The sequence below is a fragment of the Calidris pugnax genome, unplaced genomic scaffold (genome assembly GCF_001431845.1).
Source record: "Calidris pugnax isolate Ruff unplaced genomic scaffold, ASM143184v1 scaffold113, whole genome shotgun sequence".
In the NCBI taxonomy this organism is placed as follows: Eukaryota; Metazoa; Chordata; class Aves; order Charadriiformes; family Scolopacidae; genus Calidris; species Calidris pugnax.
The window spans coordinates 3,109,172-3,135,337 of NW_015090879.1; the positions used below are offsets into that span (position 1 = coordinate 3,109,172).

Below are 26,166 nucleotides of genomic sequence, written 5' to 3' on the forward strand. Positions count from 1 at the left end.
ACCAGGGGCCAGAACCCACCAGGGTGAAGGGGCTGCAGTGACCAATGCACCCGCTCACACCAGCAGCCCCCCAGCAGGCACAGGAAAATGGGCTGTTTCTCGCTTGTCCCTCTGCTCCATCACATCAGGACGTTTGCTGGACCCTGACCACCCCACCGGGACTCCTGCGGAGAGGAACAAGTCCCTGGAAAGCAAACTTAAGTATCTGTGAAATTTTGTATTTATTACTTAGCTCATTAATCTCTGCTGGAGAAAAAAGCCCTCCTGATGTTTTATTCATGATGATTTGCTCCTTGATTCCAAATCCCTTCAGCTTCTGCTGAAGGAGCGAGAGGACCCGAGGGGCAGCCGGGAGCCCCCGCACGCCCCTGCAGTCTGGCTGCACGTCATCCCCCATTCCCAAAAATCATTCTCCAGGTAAATACACTGGCCCCAGAGCTGGGCTTTAAGGGGATCTTGAATTGTCCAGATGTAAAGAAGAGGGAGACAGCCCACCCCAGCAGAAAGGTTATTAACTCTCCCCCCAGGCCAAGCAGGACACAACCCCCCGGGCAGCTGCACCATGAACCACACTGGCCTCAGAGCTGGGCTTTAAGGGGATCTTGAATTGTCCAGATGTAAAGAAGAGGGAGACAGCCCACCCCAGCAGAAAGGTTATTAACTCTCCCCCCAGGCCAAGCAGGACACAACCCCCCGGGCAGCTGCACCATGAACCCGTGGCACAAACACACCGAGATCTGCCTCTTTCGGGGGCAAAACTGGGAGCACAGAGATCTGCAGGGGCTTCCACAGGGTGACCCTCTCCTACAGGAACCATGCAGTCAGGCTGGCAGCTCTCAGGGCTGGGGGAGTGGGGAGATCCCTGCCACGACACCCCAGTTCGTGGCACCACAAGTGACGGGGGCGGCCGAGGCCAGACGGGTGTTTAACTGGGGTTTTGCTCCTGTAAACTAAGGTAAGTGCTCCTTGCTGTTTTATGTGATTCCATCAATAAAATATCACACAGATGCCCTCCTGTATCTCTGCATCTACCAAACGGACTGAGGAAACCCGAACAAGTGTCCTGACTGTTAACAGAGCCAGGGGGAGAAATCACACTCACTTAGTGATGGGCTGTAGAGCAGAACCCATGGTACAAGCCAGAAAAGCAGGCAGGTGCTAGCCTCAAACATGTTTAAAAGGGATTAAAGAAAATCACACGGACTATAAAGCATTTCACACTGTGAAAAAAATGTGTTTCCTATCAATATTTTAAGCTCCCCTAACATTGCCTCTACTCTGAAAAAGCAAACATTAAATTATTCACCACTCTGCCTGATTTTATAAACTCCACTCCGTTGTATGTGGGTTTACTCCTCTTAATTAACCAGTGTACAAGCAGAAAAGGCATAAAACTAGATGTGGGCACCGTGCCCCTCCACTAAATGACCCGAAACCCGAAGGGGGTCACTAGAGAGGGACAACAGCAAGCACTTAGAGCTGGAGCTGGACCAGGGGAGCCTGTGGCCCCACAGTGGGAAGAGCCCCTTTGGTGCCCAGTGTCTGCAGGAACCCTCTCCCCACATGTTCGCAGAGCTGGGACACAGCAAATGAGAGCAGACCACGACCCGTCACCGTGCCCACTGCTCCCTGCAATCGGATGGCCAGAGCTTGCCATCGTCCCCAAGCCCCTCTGCCACCTTGCCCCACACACTGCTCGCTCTGGGGACAGCCAGCCTCCCCCCTCTGCCCCCAGTTATTAACCCCCCAACAGGGAAAACACACCGGGCACCGTCCCAGGCAACTCCTGCCCCAAGGTCCTTCTTTCCAAACTGGAAAAGCAGCTCATGGGGTTACCCTGCAGCTCCTCCCAGAGCCTGGTTCTCACTGCATGGAAGGCAGAGACCCCTGGAGCACAGACCCTCACCCCAACATCAGCTCATCCTGTGCCCCCCCACCCCGTGCTGGCATCATCCCATCAGCAACAAGCGCTCCCAGAGAAATCTGCTTGGGAGACCTAATTCAGCACAAACTTCCTTCTCCCCAGTCTCAGGAAGGAGAAGGCATTTCGGCACCCGCTGCATTATTAATCTGCAACAGATTTCAAAGCCCTTTAAGACAGGAGCCGATCCCTGCCGGGAATACAAATGACACGGTCCCAGAGCGCACATTTGCATAGCTAATGCAGCCCCGCTCCTGCAGGTAAACAGCTCCATTCTCTCCTCAAACACTTTTATTTAGTTCCATGCTGGGGCCGGATTAGAAAAAACACAGTATTAATTTTGCATCCCGCAGACTAAATAGCATCTTTTCCTTTTTGCCTGCAAATACAACAAACAAGGGCTAATTCCCTCTTGTGACAGCTGAAGCAGACGGGCAGCGCGAGGGCTGCACCCAGAGCTGTATTTAGAGGAGCGGGGACCTGACAGCTAAATAGGGTCTTGTTTCTTCATTTAATTTTTCCTCTGACTCTGCATATCTGCAGGTGACCTCTGAGGCCACCGCATCGCAGCCACCCAGGGAGTCACCGCGGCTTCAGGCATCCCTCAAGTCTCCCTTTCTCCTGATCCCCAGCCCCATCAGGGTCTTCTCTGATGGGCTTCTACGCCAAGGGCTGCCAGCCGTGCCACCACATCCTATGGCACAGGGTGCCCTCCCAGCCACAGCCCCCCTCGCCCCCGAGGGTCTCACCCCAGAGGGGTGTCACAGGCAAACCAGACTGAGAAGCATCCCCCCAGGAGATGTCCTCCTTCCCCTCTCTGCCAACAGGCACAGGTCAATCATCACTGTCACTTGTTGCCCGCACAGCACCAAAGCCAGAGGAACCGGGGGCACCTGGGCAAGGAGCAGCCCCCCTGGGGGGGGACACCTTCAGCAGCAAAACACTCAAGTGTTCCATGAAACTTCCCGAGCCTCAGCTGCTCAGCTAATTCTGCGCCACCATCTGCATCTGGAGACTTGACAGCTCGACAAGAGACATTGATTTGGAACAGATTACAAGATTAATTATGCCATATTCTTTATGCGCATTTCAGTCCCTTCGGGAGTTCAAAGTGTGGAGCCAGGGCTGAGAGTCCCACCTTCCCAGGAGAAAAGCTGCATTCAACGGCCAAGTGGCTGAGGCACAGGGTGGCATCACCCACTTGTTGCTTCGCTCCCTGCGGAGGACGGGGCACTTGCTGCCCTTCCCAGCCTCCTGTCCCACCTCAGACCTGAAGCTCCAGGCGAGGAGGCAGCTCCCAAGCACCCATTCCTCTGCCCAACATGAGCCTGTGGAGGAACAGCTCGTTATGAAGACCTCGTTAAGCCCACCCCTCCCTAACCTGTGTGCTGGCTCAGGAATAGCCTCAGCTCAGGAGACAGAAGATCTTCCCAGGGCTAAATCCATCCCTAAACAGCAAAGATCCTAATGAGGACTGACACCTCTGCTGAAGAGCGGTCTGTGGCACAGCATCCACCCAACGGATCCACAGAAATTATTACATGAGGGAAGAGAAAGCAACAACACGCACAAAAACATTTGATCAAATGGGGGGAAAATTATTTATAACAAGATCAAAGCTTAATCTCTTCAGATGAAATTGTTGGCCAATTCCTGCCACAAGGTACGTGAGGATCATCTGTCTCCATTGACCGTGGCTTGGCAAAGGGATTTCATGCAAATTAATAACGTAACCACAGAGGAACAGACAAGGACACAACAAGCCAGAGCCGATTCTCCTCAGGCACAGCTAAAAACCAGGGAGGGACCAAACCCCCCCGGCCCCATCCACGCAGGCTGGGGGCTCGCTCCCCCCACACGAGGGAACAGAACTGTGAGACAGAGCAGAAGGGGACACTTACAGAGAGAAATTGTGCCACAGACTGGCACAGAAGAGAGAGACCAAATCAATATTTTCTGTTTCCAAAGGATAGCCAGTATTTGAATTGTCTATTTTAAGGAGGGCTTTTTTCTGAAGGGGCTGAGAATGTTGCTTCTTTGAAGGCACTTTTTTGCTATTTGTAAACTCAAACCGCAGCCGGGTCACAGAGCAGACTCGTCCCTTCAGAGCCCGGGCTGTCACCACGCTCGCTGCCACCCGGCTGTGAGCCAAAGGGGCACAGCCAGCTCCTCACCCGCCAACTGTGGCACCAACCAAAAACCCCCCAGAGTGCTGCAGGTCGGTCTCCATCTCCCCTCCTGCCCATGCCACCACGTCACCTACCCCTGCTGAGCACCACGTCAGTGCCACCACAGCAAACCAAGAGGAGTCGGGGCACCGGGCAGGCAGAGCCCAAGGCCAGTGCCCGGGCTGTCACCACGCTCACTGCCACCCAGCTGTGAGCCAAGGGGGCCACGGGCTGCCCCGGCACAGCCAGCTCCTCACCCGCCAACCGTGGCACCAACCAAAAACCCCCCAGAGTGCTGCAGGTCGGTCTCCATCTCCCCTCCTGCCCGTGCCACCATGTCACCTGCCACCGCTGAGCGCCACGTCGGTGCCACCGCAGCAAACCGAGAGGAGTCGGGGCATTGGGCAGGCAGAGCCTGGTGCCAACACCACCTCCAGACCCTGCGTCCTCCCAGCGATGAAGCCACAGAACCAGCCGCTGAGCAGACCCTTCCTGCCCGTGCCACCACGTCATCTGCCACCGCTGAGCACCACGTCGGTGCCACCGCAGCAAACCAAGAGGAGTCAGGGCACTGGGCAGGCAGAGCCCGGTGCCAATGCCACCTCCAGACCACACATCCTCCCGGCGACGAAGCCACAGAACCAGCCGCTGAGCAGACCCCCACACCCCAGAGGTGACACCTGAGTGCACAACAGTGCAAGGAACTGCTTTCTCGGTGCAATGGGGGCACTGCTCACCCCCCGTGCCACCTGGCGCCATACCTGCGAGGCCGGTGGAGACGTTGACCTCGGCGTACTGCTGCCCCGGGAGCGGGCTGACGGCCGAGACGCCGTTGAGGGCCACCACGCGGATGGTGTAGTTGACGTGAGGCAGGAGGTTGACCAGGGTGACGGTGCGGTCCACCAGCCCCGTCTGCTGCGGCAGGAAGCCCACGCCGTTGCCGCACTGCTCGCAGCGGCCCCGCAGGGCCGGGGGGCACCGGCCGCACCACAGGCTGTAGGTCAGGTCACTGCGGCCGCCCGCGTCGGCCGGGGCACTCCACTCCAGCACCAGCGAGGACTGCCGCAGGCTGTAGACCAGGTTCCTCGGGGCGGAGGGAGGACCTGGAAGCAGAAGAGGGTCTGGGCACAGGCACCTGGGCAGGAGGGAGAACCAATGGGTCCCCTGGGAGCAGCAGCGCCGGCACCAGTGCCCGAGAGAGAGCGTGGGCCTGGCAGCCACAGCTCGTGGCCGAGCACGGGGACATGAAGGCAGTGATCAGACACCGAGGATCTCAATGGAGGGACACGTTGCACACAGCGAGCCACGGCTCCCACAGCACATGGGAAGTAGCCAGCCAGACCTGTCACCTCTCCAGGGCTCGGTGGCCAAGCAGCCGGGAGCCCCGTGGCTGGTTGGACACTGCCCAGGACCCTCAGGCAAAGCCAGAGCTTCCCCCTCGCTGCGCAGGCAGCTCTACAGCATCCATCACTGGAGTAGCTGGGGTCCAATCCAATTAACTAGAGGCCATTTAATTAAAATCTGCGAACTATATTGACTAAATGACTGTGCCCTAGTTTTACCGGGGAGCCTGCAAGCCTGGCCACGTGTCTCTCATCAGATTGAGACTCATCTGATTGCCTCAGTCCGCAAGCCCCATGGCGTGGGGACAGCCCCCCATCCCTCCCCACCACGGCAGCATCCTAGCATGGGCTGGAACCCACTCGTGCCCAGGCACAGCCCCCGAGGGCTGTGAGGGGACAGCCCCGGGCACCCGTTGGCTCCGCGCTGCAGGAAAACCCAGCGTCTGGATCCCCGATTCCCCACTTTACAAAGAGACAGCATTTCAGCGAGACGCACGTGTGCAGGAGGCAGATGGTGGGTCTGACGGGGACCTGGAGTAGTTCTTCTGGCAGGAACAGAACGTGGAGGCTTCCTCATGCGTGAAGCTGTGCTCAGGGCAAGGAGAGCAGAGAGGGAGACGGAGCGAAAGCTTGTAAAATCCAGGAAGGCAAGCTGAAAAGAGAGAGGGAGTCATGGGAAGGACACCACAAGTGAACGGGGGACACGTTTGACGACTGCATTTCCCCATTTCCCAGGACATCCTTTGCCACTGCCCAGCAGACATCACCCTCCAAGCTGCCTTCCCCAAGCACCTGCGTGATCCTGGCACCAAGAGAGATGGGACACGCGGAGTTTGTCTCAGCTGGGTTTCAACCCAAACAGAACCGCTCACGTTTTGCTTGGCTGCTTCATCTTCTTGGTGTGGTGCTGCTGTCTGCTACCCCTGCACCAGGCCACTGAATATTTAAACTTAATCACTCGTGAAGTTCCTAGATGAGCAGCTCCACTAACGCAGTCCCCTCTCTTCTCATTTTTAAGGAGTTGGCTGCTGAGACTGTTCCTTTTAAAGCAGATTATTCCAGTGCACTCCGGTTCATTAATTTTTAGCATGATATAAAACTGGCAGCTACAGCTGTGATCTGAGGACACAGCTCTAGACACAGCACAGGGTGGAAAGGATCCTTCCCTGGGACGCTGGAAACAGGTGAACATTTGAGAGGAGTTTGTTTCATCTTTAGATCTTTAGAAATTCATCACCTGCAGCCACAGGCGGGAGGGAGCGCGGCGCTGGGGTGAGGTCCCCTCGTGCCCGGCCGCTGGCACACGACAGACAGGGGCTTGGCAGAGCCAAAAACAGCAATGCACAGCAGAGATTTGTGCTTTTCTTACATTACACAGAAAACCTTTCAAGAGCTGCCTAAAAGCCTTGTCCCTGCCAGACAAGATCTTGTGCTGTCGTGTCACCCGAGGCAAGAAAAGCAGCAGATTTGGCCCCCTCAAGCCCATTGCAGTCATGCCCAAGTAATGAAGAGAGACTTCCTCGTAGCCAGAATGGAAATTGCAACTTTCCAATTGATGTGGACTCAATGTTACATTTCTATAGCAAAACTGTACAGTTAAATCGTTAAAACAGAGAATAAAAAATTCCAAAACTTTAAAAAAAAATGAGGGAACCAAAACGAGCATGTTCCTGGGCCCCTCCTGGCTGTGGTTCTACCTGACCCGGACGAGACAAGGCATCTTCGCACACGCTGCCATCGCCCAGGCACCAAGGGCAGCCTCGTCTCCAGGCTCTGGCCAACTGAGCTGGTGGCTGAGCTGGACACGGGGACCCCACAGTGTCAGGGGGGTCCAGAGGCGTTTGTCTGCCCGACCTGCCCATGATGCTGGTACCAGGTGAGACCATCCACGTCCCACAGTCCCCGCTGCGCTCACTGCCTGCAAGGGGAGCCCAGGCACCTCCACCCAGGCAGCGTCTGCAGGGCAGCCAGAGCATCCAGGAGGATTTCTAGGAAACTGTGTGTTTCTAGGAAGAATTATTGATGTTTGTGCCTTGATCTTGCAAAGGCTCAGCAACAGCTGCTGCCAGTGTGGGACCGGAGATCCCGTGGTTCTGCATTCTCCACTCCTGCCTCGCAGTCTGCACATCTCCCACCCCAGACACAGCTAACCTTTAAATGCACGGACTTGACAAACACAACAGAGAAGTAAGATTAAGGCAGCGAGCCACGATGCATAATAAATGTCATTCCCTACCTAGGGTGCCAGATAAAACAGGAAAAAGTAGCGAATGTTTAAATTACTCCCCAAACTTCCACCAGCTTCCTCTTTATATTTGAGAAACCAAACCAAAACCAATGTGACCTTCATGTAACAGAGACACAGTTTGCTTTTTCCTTTAGGTTGGCAGCACTGGCCACCAGCAGCTCGCTGAAGGTCCCGATGGCTGGCACAGGGCACAGCAGGAGCCCTCCCAGCGGGGAGAACCCCGTCTCGTTACGGCATCGACGCCTGAACACTGGTGTGAGATTCCTGCTCGCACCCTGTCAGGCAGGACAGAAAAATCAATTGCTGCCACCCAGCTGTGAGCCAACAGGGCCACGGGCTGCCCTGACACAGCCAGCTCCTCACCCACCAACCATGGCACCAACCAAAAACCCCCCAGAGTGCTGCAGGTCGGTCTCCATCTCCCTTCCTGCCCGTGCCACCACGTCATCTGCCACCGCTGAGCACCACGTCGGTGCCACCGCAGCAAACCAAGAGGAGTCAGGGCACTGGGCAGGCAGAGCCCGGTGCCAATGCCACCTCCAGACCACACATCCTCCCGGCGACGAAGCCACAGAACCAGCCGCTGAGCAGACCCCCACACCCCAGAGGTGACACCTGAGTGCACAACAGTGCAAGGAACTGCTTTCTCGGTGCAATGGGGGCACTGCTCACCCCCCGTGCCACCTGGCGCCATACCTGCGAGGCCGGTGGAGACGTTGACCTCGGCGTACTGCTGCCCCGGGAGCGGGCTGACGGCCGAGACGCCGTTGAGGGCCACCACGCGGATGGTGTAGTTGACGTGAGGCAGGAGGTTGACCAGGGTGACGGTGCGGTCCACCAGCCCCGTCTGCTGCGGCAGGAAGCCCACGCCGTTGCCGCACTGCTCGCAGCGGCCCCGCAGGGCCGGGGGGCACCGGCCGCACCACAGGCTGTAGGTCAGGTCACTGCGGCCGCCCGCGTCGGCCGGGGCACTCCACTCCAGCACCAGCGAGGACTGCCGCAGGCTGTAGACCAGGTTCCTCGGGGCGGAGGGAGGACCTGGAAGCAGAAGAGGGTCTGGGCACAGGCACCTGGGCAGGAGGGAGAACCAATGGGTCCCCTGGGAGCAGCAGCGCCGGCACCAGTGCCCGAGAGAGAGCGTGGGCCTGGCAGCCACAGCTCGTGGCCGAGCACGGGGACATGAAGGCAGTGATCAGACACCGAGGATCTCAATGGAGGGACACGTTGCACACAGCGAGCCACGGCTCCCACAGCACATGGGAAGTAGCCAGCCAGACCTGTCACCTCTCCAGGGCTCGGTGGCCAAGCAGCCGGGAGCCCCGTGGCTGGTTGGACACTGCCCAGGACCCTCAGGCAAAGCCAGAGCTTCCCCCTCGCTGCGCAGGCAGCTCTACAGCATCCATCACTGGAGTAGCTGGGGTCCAATCCAATTAACTAGAGGCCATTTAATTAAAATCTGCGAACTATATTGACTAAATGACTGTGCCCTAGTTTTACCGGGGAGCCTGCAAGCCTGGCCACGTGTCTCTCATCAGATTGAGACTCATCTGATTGCCTCAGTCCGCAAGCCCCATGGCGTGGGGACAGCCCCCCATCCCTCCCCACCACGGCAGCATCCTAGCATGGGCTGGAACCCACTCGTGCCCAGGCACAGCCCCCGAGGGCTGTGAGGGGACAGCCCCGGGCACCCGTTGGCTCCGCGCTGCAGGAAAACCCAGCGTCTGGATCCCCGATTCCCCAGCACACGCTGCCATCGCCCAGGCACCAAGGGCAGCCTCGTCTCCAGGCTCTGGCCAACTGAGCTGGTGGCTGAGCTGGACACGGGGACCCCACAGTGTCAGGGGGGTCCAGAGGCGTTTGTCTGCCCGACCTGCCCATGATGCTGGTACCAGGTGAGACCATCCACGTCCCACAGTCCCCGCTGCGCTCACTGCCTGCAAGGGGAGCCCAGGCACCTCCACCCAGGCAGCGTCTGCAGGGCAGCCAGAGCATCCAGGAGGATTTCTAGGAAACTGTGTGTTTCTAGGAAGAATTATTGATGTTTGTGCCTTGATCTTGCAAAGGCTCAGCAACAGCTGCTGCCAGTGTGGGACCGGAGATCCCGTGGTTCTGCATTCTCCACTCCTGCCTCGCAGTCTGCACATCTCCCACCCCAGACACAGCTAACCTTTAAATGCACGGACTTGACAAACACAACAGAGAAGTAAGATTAAGGCAGCGAGCCACGATGCATAATAAATGTCATTCCCTACCTAGGGTGCCAGATAAAACAGGAAAAAGTAGCGAATGTTTAAATTACTCCCCAAACTTCCACCAGCTTCCTCTTTATATTTGAGAAACCAAACCAAAACCAATGTGACCTTCATATAACAGAGACACAGTTTGCTTTTTCCTTTAGGTTGGCAGCACTGGCCACCAGCAGCTCGCTGAAGGTCCCGATGGCTGGCACAGGGCACAGCAGGAGCCCTCCCAGCGGGGAGAACCCCGTCTCGTTACAGCATCAAAGCCTGAACGCTGGTGTGAGATTCCTGCTCGCACCCTGTCAGGCAGGACAGAAAAATCAATCCTGTTTACAAACTTGACGGGACCTGAGCACTAAACCCAAGGCGTTCCATCCCCGTTCCTCGGATCTGACAGGGAGCCTGACAGTCACAGGAATCTGACACATTGTCATAGGAAATTGAATGTTTTCAATTAGCAGCATCCCTCAGGCTGTTCCTCCCTGCTTTCCAATAGCCAGAGCAAGTTTACACACGTGTCTGTCGGAAGGTACGGCAGAAACGGTACAAAATGCCCCAGTTTGCATTTCCCAGAAACAGGCACCATGACCCCCCAGGAGCACACCCCCCGAAGCCCCGGGCACAGCTCAGCCCGGGGGGGTGTTACGTGTTCATCTTGTTCCTTGGTTGTCTGAACATTACACTCGAGAACAAAAGTGCCCCAGCACTTGTGATGCATCACGCGTGTTGCAGCCCCGTTTCTTTTCTCGGATAAACCTCCCACCCTCTCCCACCTCATCCCACAAGTGTTTTTCTTGGTGCCCAGCTGGTTTAGGTGTCCCTGCTATTTCACAGTGCTCATTTTTGCAGTGGGTACGTGACAGCTCCCACAAGATCAAGCCATCAACTTAGAGAATGAAATTCTCTTTTCTGTACACCATTTTCTCTCCTATTCATTGTCCTCTGGTACTACCGCCACTTAATTATTAAATAATAAAATTCAATAATACATTCTCCTAGAGCCAAAGAGCAGCAGCTGGATGGGTCAGACAGATTAATTGCCTCTCTCCAGCTCCATCATCGCTGCCCACACGAGCTGCTCCCCGCTCACCAGCCGCGCCACATTCATTCCACTGACAGAGTGAGCACATGTTCCCCCCGTGACACAGCGCTGCACGCACACACCAGTGAACTCACAGCAGAGGCAGCAGCAGCACTGATCCATGCCACAGCCTGGCAGATCAGCCAGCACCACGCACCCACAGGAAGGGCTCCTCCTTCCAATCCATCTGCCACAGCCCCTCGGACCAGAGCGGATGCTCTATCGAGAGGGGAGAGCAAACACACCCAGCCTGTGCCCTAGGGAGAGAGGGGACAACCGAGGATGCAGAGTTGAAAAAAGCATGGGGAAGAGTGTGGCCAGCAGGTCAAGGGAAGTCATTCTCCCCCTCTACTCTGCACTGGTAAGACCACAACTGGAATCCTGCGTCCAGTTCTGGGCTCCCCAGTTCAAGATGGACAGGGAACTGCTGGAGAGAGTCCAGCGAAGGGCAACAGAGATGATTCAAGGATTGGAGCATCTCCCTTATGAAGAAAGACTGAGAGAGCTGGGACTCTTTAGTCTGGAGAAGAGAAGGCTGAGGGGAGACCTTATTAATGCTGACAAGTATCTCAAGGGTGGGTTGAAGGAGGAGGGAGCCAGACTCTTTTCAGCGGTTCCCAGTGAGAGGACGAGGGGCAACGGGCACAAGTTGGAACAGAAGAGGTTCCACTCAAATATGAGGAAAAACTTCTTCACAGCGCGGGTGGCAGAGCCCTGGAACAGGCTGCCCAGGGAGGGTGTGGAGTCCCCTTCTTTGGAGATTTTCAAGACCCACCTGGATGCTCCTGAGTAACATGCTCTGACAAGCTCTAGGCAATCCTGCTTAGAGGGGGACCATAGAAATCATCTAGTCCAACTCCCCTGCCAAAGCAGGACCACCCAGACTCAAGAGTCCCAGCTCTTTCAGCCTCTCCTCATAAGGAAAGCTCCCTCACCAGCCTGTCTCAGGTCAGCTTGTTGACCCACAAACCTTGCAGATATCTTGGAAGAAAGAAAAAACCCCGCGAAGGACACTGCCTGCGTCAGCACTATCGGATCTCCCGGTGCTGCTGCACCCCCGCGGAGCGCGAGGGGCTGCGTGTGTGTCTGCCCCAATCAATAACGCCCGCAGTTTCACTCAAAACGCCTATACGCTCATTTATAATTAACACTACAACTCGGTTGTCTTCCAAAAATCAATTCCTCTCCTTTTTTTTTTTGTCGTGAAATTGTATTTGACAAAGTTCATCTGCTTTTAATGTGTGTTAATTTCCTCTGCCGAAGGAGGGCATTCATAAAAAATGCTATTTAGGAAAGGCCAGCAGCCGGGGGAAGCACCACCAGCACTTCTGCTCCCTGTGACACAGGCCACCAGGCGATGGCACACACCATTCCTCCAATCTCTGCAAACTCACTGTTGCTGTCGGTCATATAAAACACATGGTTGTTCTCAACACATCTCTCACAGGAGCTATTGCTGCTCCTGCCCCCTCCCCAGACCAGGGTGGCACATCCAGCCCCCATCCTTCTTAATCCCATTACCAAGCCAAGCAAGTCACTGGTTATTTCATTCCAAACATTTCATCAGCGCTTAGGAGGAGGGGTGACAGCAGGAGGGAGGGGGGGTGGGAAGGATTGGGGTGGGAGGGGGGACCCCAGAAGGACGGCTGATGGCGAGCGCCCACAGACAAGGACAAGTTGCCCAAAACCAGACAGGGCACCTCGTGCACGACACACGGCGAGAATAAGGTTTCAGCAGCGCATTGAGCCGGTGAAAGAGCCTTGTCAACAAATGTCCTCGGGTAATAAAGAGGCTCCTTGTCTTCCCCTTACACGCTGGGTTTGCAATCTCGCCTTGTCTTATTGCAAAACCTGTAATCAATATTGTGCAGGCAGAGAGCGACGCTGCTCAGAGCCCCACTGCGAGGGAGGGAGGGAAGGAGAGAAACCACATCCAACCTCCGTGTCCGTGCCAGAGGGACAAAGTCAATGCCAGGCAGCGAGGGGTACCAGCCCCAGGTCGGGTCCCCAACCCCTCAGCACCCCTGCCACACCAGCATTTTGGGCTGCGACACCCAAGAGGATTCAAAGGCAGCTTGTCTTCCACAAACCCCTTTTTTTAATAACTGGTTTTCAAAAATACTTTTCAGCAGCTTACAGTCCAACAGGCTCCCGGCATCTCTGAAACCTTTAAGGACAACGCTACTCTGTAATTTCTGCCCTTGTTAAATAATTTGAAGAACACTGAAATGAAAACCTATGTCCAGAGGCTAGATCTTTGTGCATCTCCAACAATAAGCTCTTAATAACTGAAATTAAATTCAGTGATTTAGTCCAGAAGAAAATTAAATACCCAAGAATATTTAGTAAGACAGTCTTGAAATACCTAAAAGAATGCATTTGCTTGAATTCAGTGCTACAGCATCGCCGAACAGAACCTCCTTCTATTTATGCAGGAACGTTCCTCAAGGACACACCAAGAGACACATCCACTGACCCAACTGCAATTTACTGTTGTCTCTTCCAGTTCCCTGAGGTATCTACAAACGATCCCCTGTGAAGGACTGACCGACCCACACCTCACACACACCCTGCTCCTGCCAAGGGCTTCATCTGGCACAACCTCCCTCGAGCCACGGGCAAGATCCACTCCCCACCATATTCCAGCAGAACAACCAGTGTGTCCACCCAGCAGCCAGGTACCTGTAACCTTAAGCCTGACGAGAATTTTGCAAACAAATTGTGATGCTTGTAATTTTCTGAGTAGTTTGCTCTAAAATTAAGTGTCACGGAGTAATTTGTGTCTGGCTGTGCCACAATTTCCATAGCCATAATTATTTCAGACACGCTGTAAAACAGCAATATAATACGCAATCCCGAATAATAAATATCTCCAAGCTTGATCATTACTCCAAAAAGAGACCGAAGAGAAAGCATATTTTACGTGGGTGCTTCAGAAGTGTGACTGATGGAAAGCAGCATCCTCCATCCGGCGTTACCGGGGAGGCTGCCATCGGGCTGGCAGAGACACATCCTCCAGTTCATTCCATACAAAGCTCTCCATGTCTTCAAACGGTCACTTTGCCCAGGTCAGAGGTGCCCCAGCCACCTTCTGCCAGAACTCAAGACTCAGGAGGAGAAAGCCAAACCATAATTCAGAAAGGAATCATAGAATCATTCAGGTTGGAAAAGACCCTTGGGATCATCAAGTCCAACCATCAACCCAAAGTTCTCCCCTACACCACATCCCCCAACACCGTGTCTAAATGACTCTTAAACACATTCAGGGATGGGGACTCAACCTCCTCCCTGGGCAGTCTCTGACCACTCTTTCTGTGAAGAATTTTTTTCTAATGTCCAGGAAACCAGAGTATGCAATACCTCAGTGCTTATTCCTTCAACAAGAGGCAGAGATTTACCCCCCAGCCCCATTTCCCACCACTGGGCACACCTCCCACCCTGAGAAGCTCTGCGAAACCTGCCCCCAGCCCCAAGTGGCATCTCTCTGCGGGTGCCCATCCCTGATGAAAGTAAAACCTGGTGCTTTGTGCAACTTACCGAACCCCAGGAGAAAAAATAAACTTATTATGCATAATACTCAAGCATCACTCAGAAGATAAAATAAACTCCAGAAGCACACACCGGTTTATAAGCTAATGTATAAAAGATGAAACAAATCAAAAGCCCCAAGCACTGTACGTTTGGATCCATCTTTTCTGTATATAAATGGAAAAGCAGACCTTAGGCTTCAGGAAGTATCTTTGCACTAAAAGACAAAATAGTGAAATTTATTATTCTAAATTTCTCTAACTTTCAGTTGAGCTATTTATTTCCCATCTAAGGGCACCGTAGTGACACGATGCCTTGATGGGACACACACGATGCTCAGGGAAGCATCTCACCAACCCCACCTCCCCCTCCTGCCCCAAAGGTTTGCTCAGTGACACCAAGCCCTGGCTACACAGAGACACCCTGTCTCCAAAAACACCTTCCAGGAGGAGACAGCCTGCTCGGGGAGGCTCCAGCTGCTTCCCTTCCTCCTCCTCTGCTCCCAGGCAGATGAAGAGGCTGGTTCCCAGGAGAACAGGAGGGACTTGGGCTGGGTGAGGGGTCCCTCTCCCACCCCCGAGATGCTCTTCCCCGTCCTGCCGAGCTGCAGCAGAGCAGCTGATGTGCCAGGCTCAGGCAGCCCTTGAGACTCACAAGGACACCAGCCTCGCTCGCAGCTCGCTGTCATTAAGAGAAAGATGGTGTCAGGAGCTCTCAGGGCCAGGCCACTGCTCCGGGACTTTATTTTTTTTCTTCTTCTAAAGTCAGTGTCTGTGATTGCCTGGCAGAAGGAAAGGCACCTTCACCCCCGGGAGGGACCAGCCCAGCCTGGCAGCGCCGTGCGGGCAGGAGGATGCTCTGGGCAGGAGCTGAGCCTTGGCCAGGGGACACGGGGATCCTGCTTTGCCTCCCCATGGCTGACACAGGGACCAAATGGTGCAATTCCCTCTCCTGAGGAAGGGGAGAGGGAAACACCAGTAGCCAGGCAAAGGGACTTGTTGTGGCAGTCTCAACAGACGAGCACAAACACCCAACAGGCTCTCTCTCCCCACACTCAGCTTGGGATGCTCAGCAGCAAAAAGGGGAGGTACAACAGGACACAAACAGAAAGACTAGTTTTTAAATATCAAGCACTTTCTCTATCATAGCAACTCCCTTCGGAAAATAAAAATCAAGGACTTTATCCAAACCCTCTAATTTACAGAAGAACTTCCTTTTAAATTTGCTCAGAATGTTACCAAGATTACACCCAAGTAATGGCTGGCAGCAGTGAAGAAACTACTCTATTTCATAGTATTTATGGCTGTGGTTTTGTCCACAAACCTACTGCCCACAACAGGCAGGATGATCTTCTCAAAGGTTTTGCTTATCTGTCTGTTCCCCAACTACTCAAGGAGCCAAGCACAGGAAAGATAATATTGACTTTCCCGAGGTATCTGTAGGGGCAGGACTCTCTCAGCGCTCGCTGGCGCGAGGATGAGGAGTTATAAGCTGCAGTGATTGCGGGGGCAATTTGTGTTAGACCAGAGGAGAGCGGGGTGGTGGGACAGCCTGCCCGGGTGGCACTGGGGGGATCTGAGAGGGGAAGCCCCCCAGAGCCAGTCCAGGGAAACCCACAGCCCCCCAGAGCCCCGGCCAGCAGAAGAGAGGGGGCACAGCTCTGATGGAATTACGGGGTGTGAGGCTGAAAACGGGTCAGAAAACAGCAACACCAAAGGCCACATCAGAACCCAGGCTGCCCTGTCACAAATCCTGTCTCCTCTTTACCAGCAACAGTCATAAGCTGCCACGAGGTGTAATTGCGCTACGCACAGTGTTAGATTCATCAGGCAGTCACAGCCATTAATAACGCCCCCCGGCCTGATGAGCAGAGAGGACTCACACTCTTGGTGTCCTTCATTTTCCAGCAGACCACGGACAAATCCCACAGTGGATCACAGAAGCCATTTCTTGCCTCCTGCACAGACTCAGGCGCGCGTTACATCACTTATCACTAGCAGTTATCATTAGCAAAGGCTGCTTTCTTCTAATTAGCACTGACTTGTGCCTTTCATCTCATCCCTACGCTTCAAGGCCAGCAGCAGTGCCAGCTCACCTCACAAAGCCCCCAAAGTCCTTCACTCATAGAATCATTCAGGTTGGAAAAGACCCTTGGGATCATCAAGTCCAACCATCAACCCAAAGTTCTCCCCTACACCACATCCCCCAACACCGTGTCTAAATGACTCTTAAACACATTCAGGGATGGGGACTCAACCTCCTCCCTGGGCAGTCTCTGACCACTCTTTCTGTGAAGAATTTTTTTCTAATGTCCAGGAAACCAGAGTATGCAATACCTCAGTGCTTATTCCTTCAACAAGAGGCAGAGATTTACCCCCCAGCCCCATTTCCCACCACTGGGCACACCTCCCACCCTGAGAAGCTCTGCGAAACCTGCCCCCAGCCCCAAGTGGCATCTCTCTGCGGGTGCCCATCCCTGATGAAAGTAAAACCTGGTGCTTTGTGCAACTTACCGAACCCCAGGAGAAAAAATAAACTTATTATGCATAATACTCAAGCATCACTCAGAAGATAAAATAAACTCCAGAAGCACACACCGGTTTATAAGCTAATGTATAAAAGATGAAACAAATCAAAAGCCCCAAGCACTGTACGTTTGGATCCATCTTTTCTGTATATAAATGGAAAAGCAGACCTTAGGCTTCAGGAAGTATCTTTGCACTAAAAGACAAAATAGTGAAATTTATTATTCTAAATTTCTCTAACTTTCAGTTGAGCTATTTATTTCCCATCTAAGGGCACCGTAGTGACACGATGCCTTGATGGGACACACACGATGCTCAGGGAAGCATCTCACCAACCCCACCTCCCCCTCCTGCCCCAAAGGTTTGCTCAGTGACACCAAGCCCTGGCTACACAGAGACACCCTGTCTCCAAAAACACCTTCCAGGAGGAGACAGCCTGCTCGGGGAGGCTCCAGCTGCTTCCCTTCCTCCTCCTCTGCTCCCAGGCAGATGAAGAGGCTGGTTCCCAGGAGAACAGGAGGGACTTGGGCTGGGTGAGGGGTCCCTCTCCCACCCCCGAGATGCTCTTCCCCGTCCTGCCGAGCTGCAGCAGAGCAGCTGATGTGCCAGGCTCAGGCAGCCCTTGAGACTCACAAGGACACCAGCCTCGCTCGCAGCTCGCTGTCATTAAGAGAAAGATGGTGTCAGGAGCTCTCAGGGCCAGGCCACTGCTCCGGGACTTTATGTTTTTTTTTCTTCTTTTCAAGTCAGTGTCTGTGATTGCCTGGCAGAAGGAAAGGCACCTTCACCCCCGGGAGGGACCAGCCCAGCCTGGCAGCGCCGTGCGGGCAGGAGGATGCTCTGGGCAGGAGCTGAGCCTTGGCCAGGGGACACGGGGATCCTGCTTTGCCTCCCCATGGCTGACACAGGGACCAAATGGTGCAATTCCCTCTCCTGAGGAAGGGGAGAGGGAAACACCAGTAGCCAGGCAAAGGGACTTGTTGTGGCAGTCTCAACAGACGAGCACAAACACCCAACAGGCTCTCTCTCCCCACACTCAGCTTGGGATGCTCAGCAGCAAAAAGGGGAGGTACAACAGGACACAAACAGAAAGACTAGTTTTTAAATATCAAGCACTTTCTCTATCATAGCAACTCCCTTCGGAAAATAAAAATCAAGGACTTTATCCAAACCCTCTAATTTACAGAAGAACTTCCTTTTAAATTTGCTCAGAATGTTACCAAGATTACACCCAAGTAATGGCTGGCAGCAGTGAAGAAACTACTCTATTTCATAGTATTTATGGCTGTGGTTTTGTCCACAAACCTACTGCCCACAACAGGCAGGATGATCTTCTCAAAGGTTTTGCTTATCTGTCTGTTCCCCAACTACTCAAGGAGCCAAGCACAGGAAAGATAATATTGACTTTCCCGAGGTATCTGTAGGGGCAGGACTCTCTCAGCGCTCGCTGGCGCGAGGATGAGGAGTTATAAGCTGCAGTGATTGCGGGGGCAATTTGTGTTAGACCAGAGGAGAGCGGGGTGGTGGGACAGCCTGCCCGGGTGGCACTGGGGGGATCTGAGAGGGGAAGCCCCCCAGAGCCAGTCCAGGGAAACCCACAGCCCCCCAGAGCCCCGGCCAGCAGAAGAGAGGGGGCACAGCTCTGATGGAATGATGGGGTGTGAGGCTGAGAACGGGTCAGAAAACAGCAACACCAAAGGCCACATCAGAACCCAGGCTGCCCTGTCACAAATCCTGTCTCCTCTTTACCAGCAACAGTCATAAGCTGCCACGAGGTGTAATTGCGCTACGCACAGTGTTAGATTCATCAGGCAGTCACAGCCATTAATAACGCCCCCCGGCCTGATGAGCAGAGAGGACTCACACTCTTGGTGTCCTTCATTTTCCAGCAGACCACGGACAAATCCCACAGTGGATCACAGAAGCCATTTCTTGCCTCCTGCACAGACTCAGGCGCGCGTTACATCACTTATCACTAGCAGTTATCATTAGCAAAGGCTGCTTTCTTCTAATTAGCACTGACTTGTGCCTTTCATCTCATCCCTACGCTTCAAGGCCAGCAGCAGTGCCAGCTCACCTCACAAAGCCCCCCAAGTCCTTCACACAGCCACTGCCAGGGATGAACCCAGCAGAGATGAGACTCCCCCCAGCCCGAGAACACCCCACAGGCACAAAAGAACAAGTCTAAGGGCTATTATTTTCTCTAGCTTTCTCCCTAAGTGAGATACAGTAAATTTTCCCTGTGTCCTGTCCACAGCATGTTGAATCCAACATGCTGCTCAAAAATCCATTCAGAATAATAATTCAAAAAACCCAATGCAGAAAAGGGGGGAACTTATTGTATTCCCCTTTTCAAACATCACTGTGGACATTGTGCTGATACACAGGACATGCCCCACAGCCCGGAGGTGTCACACCTGGCCTGGCCCCACCAAATCCAAACGTGTTTTAAAAATCCTGACAGAGCACTAGAAACTATTTCCTCCCTAAATCCAGCTCCAGCAGCATCACCCCACGCAGACAAGGGCTCCCCCAGATAATTAGACCGTCACCCACCAGAGGCACGTGGTGCAGGAGCCAGACACTGGGCATCTCCCCATCAACAGCTGCCCTGAGCCACCTACCAACACCTGGGAGGGAAATAAATTGAGAAGGAAACTTCACCAGAGCACAAATTTACGTATCTGTCAAAGTAGAGTGGCTGACAGCTATTTTTGGAAACTGGTCTCCATCATATTAATTCAGCGTCTGGTTGAAGTTGTCTCATTTGCAGCAAATCTGGCTGGTAAATATTAACCTTGGGCTTTGTTGAGATTCTCCTTGCAGATACTACAAGGGATGGGATGGAAAAGACGAAGCAAATGTCAGGCAGATCCTCCCCGTCATGGTTTCATTTACACAAAAGCCATTGCAATGCACCACGAGGCAAATGGCACGGCTCACGCCTGGCAAAATTAAGGGTAAAAAGACACCGGTGCTGAGAAGCCCAGGGAAATGGAAATGGGAATGGAGAGATGATCATCCACAGGGCAGCGGGACTCCTCGCCCGTCTGCGGGAAATGGGCTTTAAGATGGGAGGAAGCACAGACCAGCATCTGGCTGTGGATAGATATTAGACAAGAAATGCAGCCTAAATGCATTTAGTGACAGAACCTCTCCTCCCATTTGAGGGGAGATGTTGAACAGATCTCACTAGAGCTGCTGGTTCCACCCCAGAGGTGGCTGCAGCTCAGCCACCAGGGACCTGATTCACCAGAACCCCCAGAACGGGCTCCCTCGAAGGGCTGCGAGAGAGGGAGGGATGGGAAAAAGGCTTGGCTTTCCTGCAGCAGTAATTAGCAGTGCCGTAAATCCTATTTAGTCCTTTTTCATCTCTCCTTATTTCAGCGTGAGGATACAAACGCTCTCTCAGCAGCGGGATGATTTCAGCCCTTAAATCACGGTTACAGGGGCAGTTGCTCTGTGATTTAGTTCAAACAGCTTCACCAGTTCAGTGGGAAATAAAGCTGGTTCTTCCTGCAGAGACTTCCAGCAAGTCCTGGGAGAAGATGGAAGGAAAAGGGAGAGGAGCAGGAGCTGGGAAGCAGCACCCAGGACAGTCTGGAGACCCCCTGAGCCATCCCTGCACCCCAAAGCTCCTTCAACCAACACAGGGTCCAACCTCCCATGGCCAGAAGAGCTGTGACAGCGACTGTGGCCAGGCAAGGAGGACCCAGCAGACTCACACCCAGTGAGTCCCAACACACTTGCACCCGCCGAGCCCCCCAAAGCCCCCCAAAGCCACTGCCATGGGACCATGAAGCCAGGATCACTGTGCCATCCCCTACCTGTTTCAACCTCCCCAAGCTCTCACCAGGTTTACCTGCCTCCAGCTCAAGGGCTTTTGTCCTTCTTGAAGAATTTCCGCAGCCCCGGATGCTTTCATCACAAATCTTTTATTCGCTTGGTGCTATGCTAATGCAGGGCTCAAAAAAAAAAACCCAAAAACTTCCAACCCTTAAAAACTATTTTCTGGTATTTGACCAGACATCAGACACTGCTCCGCAGAGAGTGACTAATGACCTGCTTTCTGTGAAGGCGGGGGGAAACTTAATTACGTCCATTAAATTACTTCAAATATTTTTCCTTAGAGAATATGAATTATTTAAACTCAACACAGAGAAACCTGAAACATTAGCAAAAGCCGCCTGGGACTCGCTATGTAAATTCCCACTCCAAACAGATGGGGAAGGCATGGCGAGCTGCCACGCAGCCACTGGAGCAGTGACAGCACTGAGATTTCAATTCAATAGCTCTAATAAGGTCTTCTTAAGGAGGGCACTGAGCGAACAGCCACTGCCCGGGGCGCAGGGAAAGGCCTCCCTCACGCTAGAGGAAAGGGGGCACAATTTAAATCTGAAAAGCCTCAGGTAACCTAAAGGCCAGCCCCAATTCCTGAGGAAAAGCTCATGCTCCCACCGCACCACACACGCTGAACACAGGGAACTGAACCTCCTTGGGACTCACGTAGCTGATTTCCTCTCGATCCATTTTCTACCAGGGGAAAAGGCAGAGGTCCAAGGTATCACATGGACACCAGCCACGGGCAGTGAAGGGTGGTCTCAGCCGTGTCTTACTGAAGAAAACATCTCTCACACATCCCATCTGGTGGTCTGACCTCTCCCCTGACCACAGCACCTTCAATAACTGCCAGTTAATTGATAGCCAATTACACCTTTTGGAGCAGAAAAGCCCCCGGGTGCTGAGGGACGAAGGAACAGCCGTTCCAGGGGTGGGAGATGCACACCCACCACCCCACACACAGAGCACCCACCCCAGTGGCATCGCCGCCGGATCCCGCTGGCACCTGATGGGCAACAGAGGCAGCCGAGACCATGCTGGGCTGGGATGAGGCCCTGGCCACTGCCTGAAGCAGGAAGGTGCCCAGGAGGAGGCACCTCTCTCCTTTCGGAGCCTCACACACCCTGAGAGGAGATCACAGCATCCCGAATCCTGTGCTCCCAGGGCTGATCCCCTGCCTGGCTCTCATTTGCCTTTGCAAGTGAGATCACAGAATCCCAGAATCTTCTAGGTTGGAAGGGCCCTTAAAGATCATCTTGTCCAACCATCAACCTAACTGACAAAAATAGACACCCACACAACAAACAAGGAGCATCATCACTAAACCAGACCTCCCAGCACTACATCACCCCCTCTTTTGAACACCTCCAGGGATGGTGCCTCCACCACCTCCCTGGGCAGCCCAGTCCAATGCCGTATAACGCTTTCAGTGAAAAAATTTTTCCTAATATCCAGCCTGAACCTCCCCTGGTGTAACTTGAGGCCATTTCCTCTTGTCCTGTCGCCTGGGACTTGGGAGAAGAGACCGACCCCCACCTCTCTACACCCTCCTTTCAGGGAGTTGTAGAGAGCAATAAGGTCTCCCCTCAGCCTCCTCTTCTCCAGGCTGAATAACCCCAGCTCCCTCAGCCTCTCCTCATAAGACTTATTCTCCAGACCCCTGACAGTGGTCACAGCACCAGGTTCATCAGAGGGATGCTAAGATACCTGCTAAGGTAGAGGCTACATCCATTTTTACAGCTATCCTTAAATGTAACCTTGTGAACTATAAAGTCACCGAATTACTCAGTTGTGTCTAAAGCATGACAGCGGGGATATTAATGTGCTAGAGTCATTTTACAGTTCCAGATAAAGCTGTGGGAAAGGCCTGGCTGTATTCAGAGCTCTGGCACTTCTGCCCAGCCAACACCGCGCTGCAGAGCCGCGACCGGCAACGCGCCCCATTTACCCAATTACCACCCTTCAAATTAAGGCTGTAGCCGGGGAGCAGCAATCAACTAAAAGAGCCATATTGCTGACAAAAGGCAATTCCTCTTCTCCGAGCCGTGCCGGGCGCCCGGGAGCAGTCTGGCAGCAACGGGGACTGACACAGAGAGAGCAGAGAGAGCAGAGTTGCAGAGAGAGCAACTGCCAGAGGACACCCACAGTCCCTTTTACCTCTGCATCCCCCGTCCTTCTCCTCGAAGCCGGGACCACACGTGCACTTCCCGATGGGGACCAGCCACTCGCCCTCCGCGCTGCAGTGCATCCGGGGGGGATTGTCCACATCCACCTCGGCGTGAGCCACACAAGTGCCCTTCACTTCCACCAACGTCGCGAAGGCCGTCTCCGCCACCGTGTCTGGAAACAGGGCCAGGTTCTGCAGGGTGGCCAGGCACTTCTTGTAATAAACCCGCACGGAGACCAGCGCCACGCAGGCGCCCACATCCTGGAAACCCAGGTGGAAACCTCTCTTGGTGAGGTGCCCAATCTCCCTCAGCTCCGTGTTCAGCTTCATCTTACGCTCCCCCAGGTCGCCCTGCGTGAAGCTCTCATCAGCAGCGATGGTGTCGATCTTGGTGTGCTTGCTCTCGTGGACGCTGCGGCCCAGGTCGGAGTCAGACTCGACGTAGTAGAGGTTGAAGGTCTCCTTGCAGCTGCCTGTCACCCCGGGGATGCTGTTGCAGTCCCGCAGAGTGAACTTCAGCTCGATGAAGATCCTCTGCCCGTCGCGCCTGGCGATCCAGCCTGTCTGCAGCCAGTTGTTCTGGTTTGGCTCCATGACGTTGCAGACCTGGTAGGTGCGTATGGGCTTGTAATTCTCATCCACGCCGCTGATCTCTTCCCACTGGGGAAAGAACACAAAGGGCTGTTACAGCCCGGGAGCTGCCGTGAGCAAGCACCAGCCACCCTGCCAAAAACACACCCATCAGCATAAATATCACCAGCACCAGCCTCTCCACCTACAGGCCAGTACATTACTGGCACTAGAAGTCCTCAGCCCACCAAAACCATGGCTGAGGAACTCATGGTGCTGGTGGACCACCCATCACCTGCCAGAAAGAGGGCACTGGCACCAGACCCTCTAAACCAAAGTCTAACATGAAACTGGACACATCAATTGCTGAGCAGCCAGAGCCTTCAACTCCCACCCCCCCCCCAGATTTTCTGTCCCCAGGAAGGTGCATCTGCTCAGCATCAGCACCGGTGTAAGGCCAGGGGAGCTGGGCTACCCAGGGAAGTCAAAGCTGGCCAAGGAGATGTGACGACAGTCACACCATCACACAAGGACAAGCATCTTCGTGAAGAGCAGCAGCTTCTCTGTCAGGAGAAGTTTTAGCTAGAACAGGACAAATCCTCTGGCTGTGAGTGAAACGGTATTTCCCCAAAGTTACCAGCAGAGATTCCGATTAGTGAAATGATGATTCAACCCCTCACAGCCTTAAGGATGACCTGGCAACTTCCCAAAGCAGTTCTTTCTGGGGGTAAATTTATACAAGATTGCCAAACGTAGCCAAAACAGAGTTTCTTCTGCAGACTGACAGCTGGGCAACACAGATGACTCCAGGATCTATCGCCATTCCCTCTGAACGGTTTGTTTCCATTCTGGAAAATAATCCCAAAGTAGGAAGGAACGAGTTCCCCAGCACACCCTCTTGAAGGGAGCCTGATCCCAGCAGCAAAGCAAGGACCTGATCAGACAAACCCTGCACGATGTGGAGCCCCCGGTGACCCCCCAACCAGCCACAACCCTTCCAAGAGCCGAGCTGAGCCCAGGGGCTGGCGCTGGGTGCCAACTGTGATACAGGGGCTTCACTGGTGGGGGTTTGTTCACTTCAGGAGTGTAAATCCCATTCAGAGGAGCTGCTCCACAGCCGTGGCACTGCTCACACAACCAGCACTTCACCCCTCGCCCCCCTCCCGGGGGGGTCCCCGGTGCCAATCGACCACACAGCTCACACCGAGCTGCCCCCGGTGCCCCCATGGCCACCAGCCCCCTCCTCCAGCTCCACGTGGGGACATGAAATGGTGCTGAGTGACACAGGGCAGCGCAGAGGGACAGTCCCCCCCTCACACTCACCCCGTTGGACGGGTGCGAGGTCCAGCCCAGCTCCGCTTGCGATTCCTTCGAGTCCAGCAGGACAACTGCAGGGGAGACAACGCGTTAGAGGGCAAACTCACCGCCCCAGCAGACACCAGTAACATCCCCCCGGCTGGAAACTCGTTTCCCTGTGCCCTTCCCAGTCCCCCACCGGCCCCAGCGGTGGGTCAGGTCCCAGAGTGTGGGGGCAGCTCCCACCCCATCACCCGGCAAGGCTCAATACTCGAGGCTGCGGACCCTCGTAATGAGGCAATTAGCACCCGAACCTAATGAGTGGGGACATGAAATGGTGCTGAGTGACACAGGGCAGCGCAGAGGGACAGTCCCCCCCTCACACTCACCCCGTTGGACGGGTGCGAGGTCCAGCCCAGCTCCGCTTGCGATTCCTTCGAGTCCAGCAGGACAACTGCAGGGGAGACAACGCGTTAGAGGGCAAACTCACCGCCCCAGCAGACACCAGTAACATCCCCCCGGCTGGAAACTCGTTTCCCTGTGCCCTTCCCAGTCCCCCACCGGCCCCAGCGGTGGGTCAGGTCCCAGAGTGTGGGGGCAGCTCCCACCCCATCACCCGGCAAGACGACTGCAGGGGAGACAACACGTCAGAGAGCAAACTCACTGCCCCAGTAGACACCAGTAAACATCACCCCGGCTGGAACCGCGTTGCCCTGTGCCCTTCCCAGTCCCCCACCGGCCCCAGCGGGGGGTCGGGTCCCAGAGTGTGGGGGCAGCTCCCACCCCATCACCCGGCAAGACTCAATGCTCGAGGCTGCGGACCCTCGCAATGAGGCAATTAGCACCCGAACCTAATGAGGCTGACACCCCAGGGAAGGCTGCAGCCCCTCCCGAGGGACCCCGCAGGACCATCCGCCCGGCACCACCCCCGCGCCCGGAGCCTGCGGGGCCCCTGGAACCGAAAAGCCCCGGCGGCCGCTTTGAGCCACGAATCTCCGTGAGACCCCGCAGCCCCTTCCCCCAAACCCGCCGCTTTCCAGGAAGAGGCATTTCCCCCAAAATTCACAGCTCCGCCACCCCCCCCCCTCCACGGCCGCCCCCGACGGGCGAGTGCCGTCTCCTCCCGGGCTCCCGACACCGGGTACAACCGGCGGCGCCGCCGCATCCCCGGTCGCTCCCTTTGCAACCAGCGGGGGGGATGTCACCCTGCCCGGCACCGCGGCCCCGGCACGCACCGAC

At 54.7% G+C, this 26,166-nt stretch overlaps 1 protein-coding gene across 1 annotated transcript in view; it reads right to left on the reverse strand.

Moving 5' to 3' along the window:
- EPHA10 (EPH receptor A10) overlaps positions 1 to 26,166 on the reverse strand; it is a 57,495-nt gene that overhangs the window by 30,924 nt on the left and 405 nt on the right. The window contains exons 2-6 of the mRNA XM_014946461.1: positions 25,313 to 25,381; positions 24,955 to 25,019; positions 23,052 to 23,721; positions 5,929 to 6,084; positions 4,851 to 5,192 (exon numbers count right to left, since the gene is read on the reverse strand). Coding sequence (XP_014801947.1) covers positions 4,851 to 5,192; positions 5,929 to 6,084; positions 23,052 to 23,721; positions 24,955 to 25,019; positions 25,313 to 25,381 — 1,302 coding nt within the window. The remainder of the gene's footprint in view (positions 1 to 4,850; positions 5,193 to 5,928; positions 6,085 to 23,051; positions 23,722 to 24,954; positions 25,020 to 25,312; positions 25,382 to 26,166) is intronic.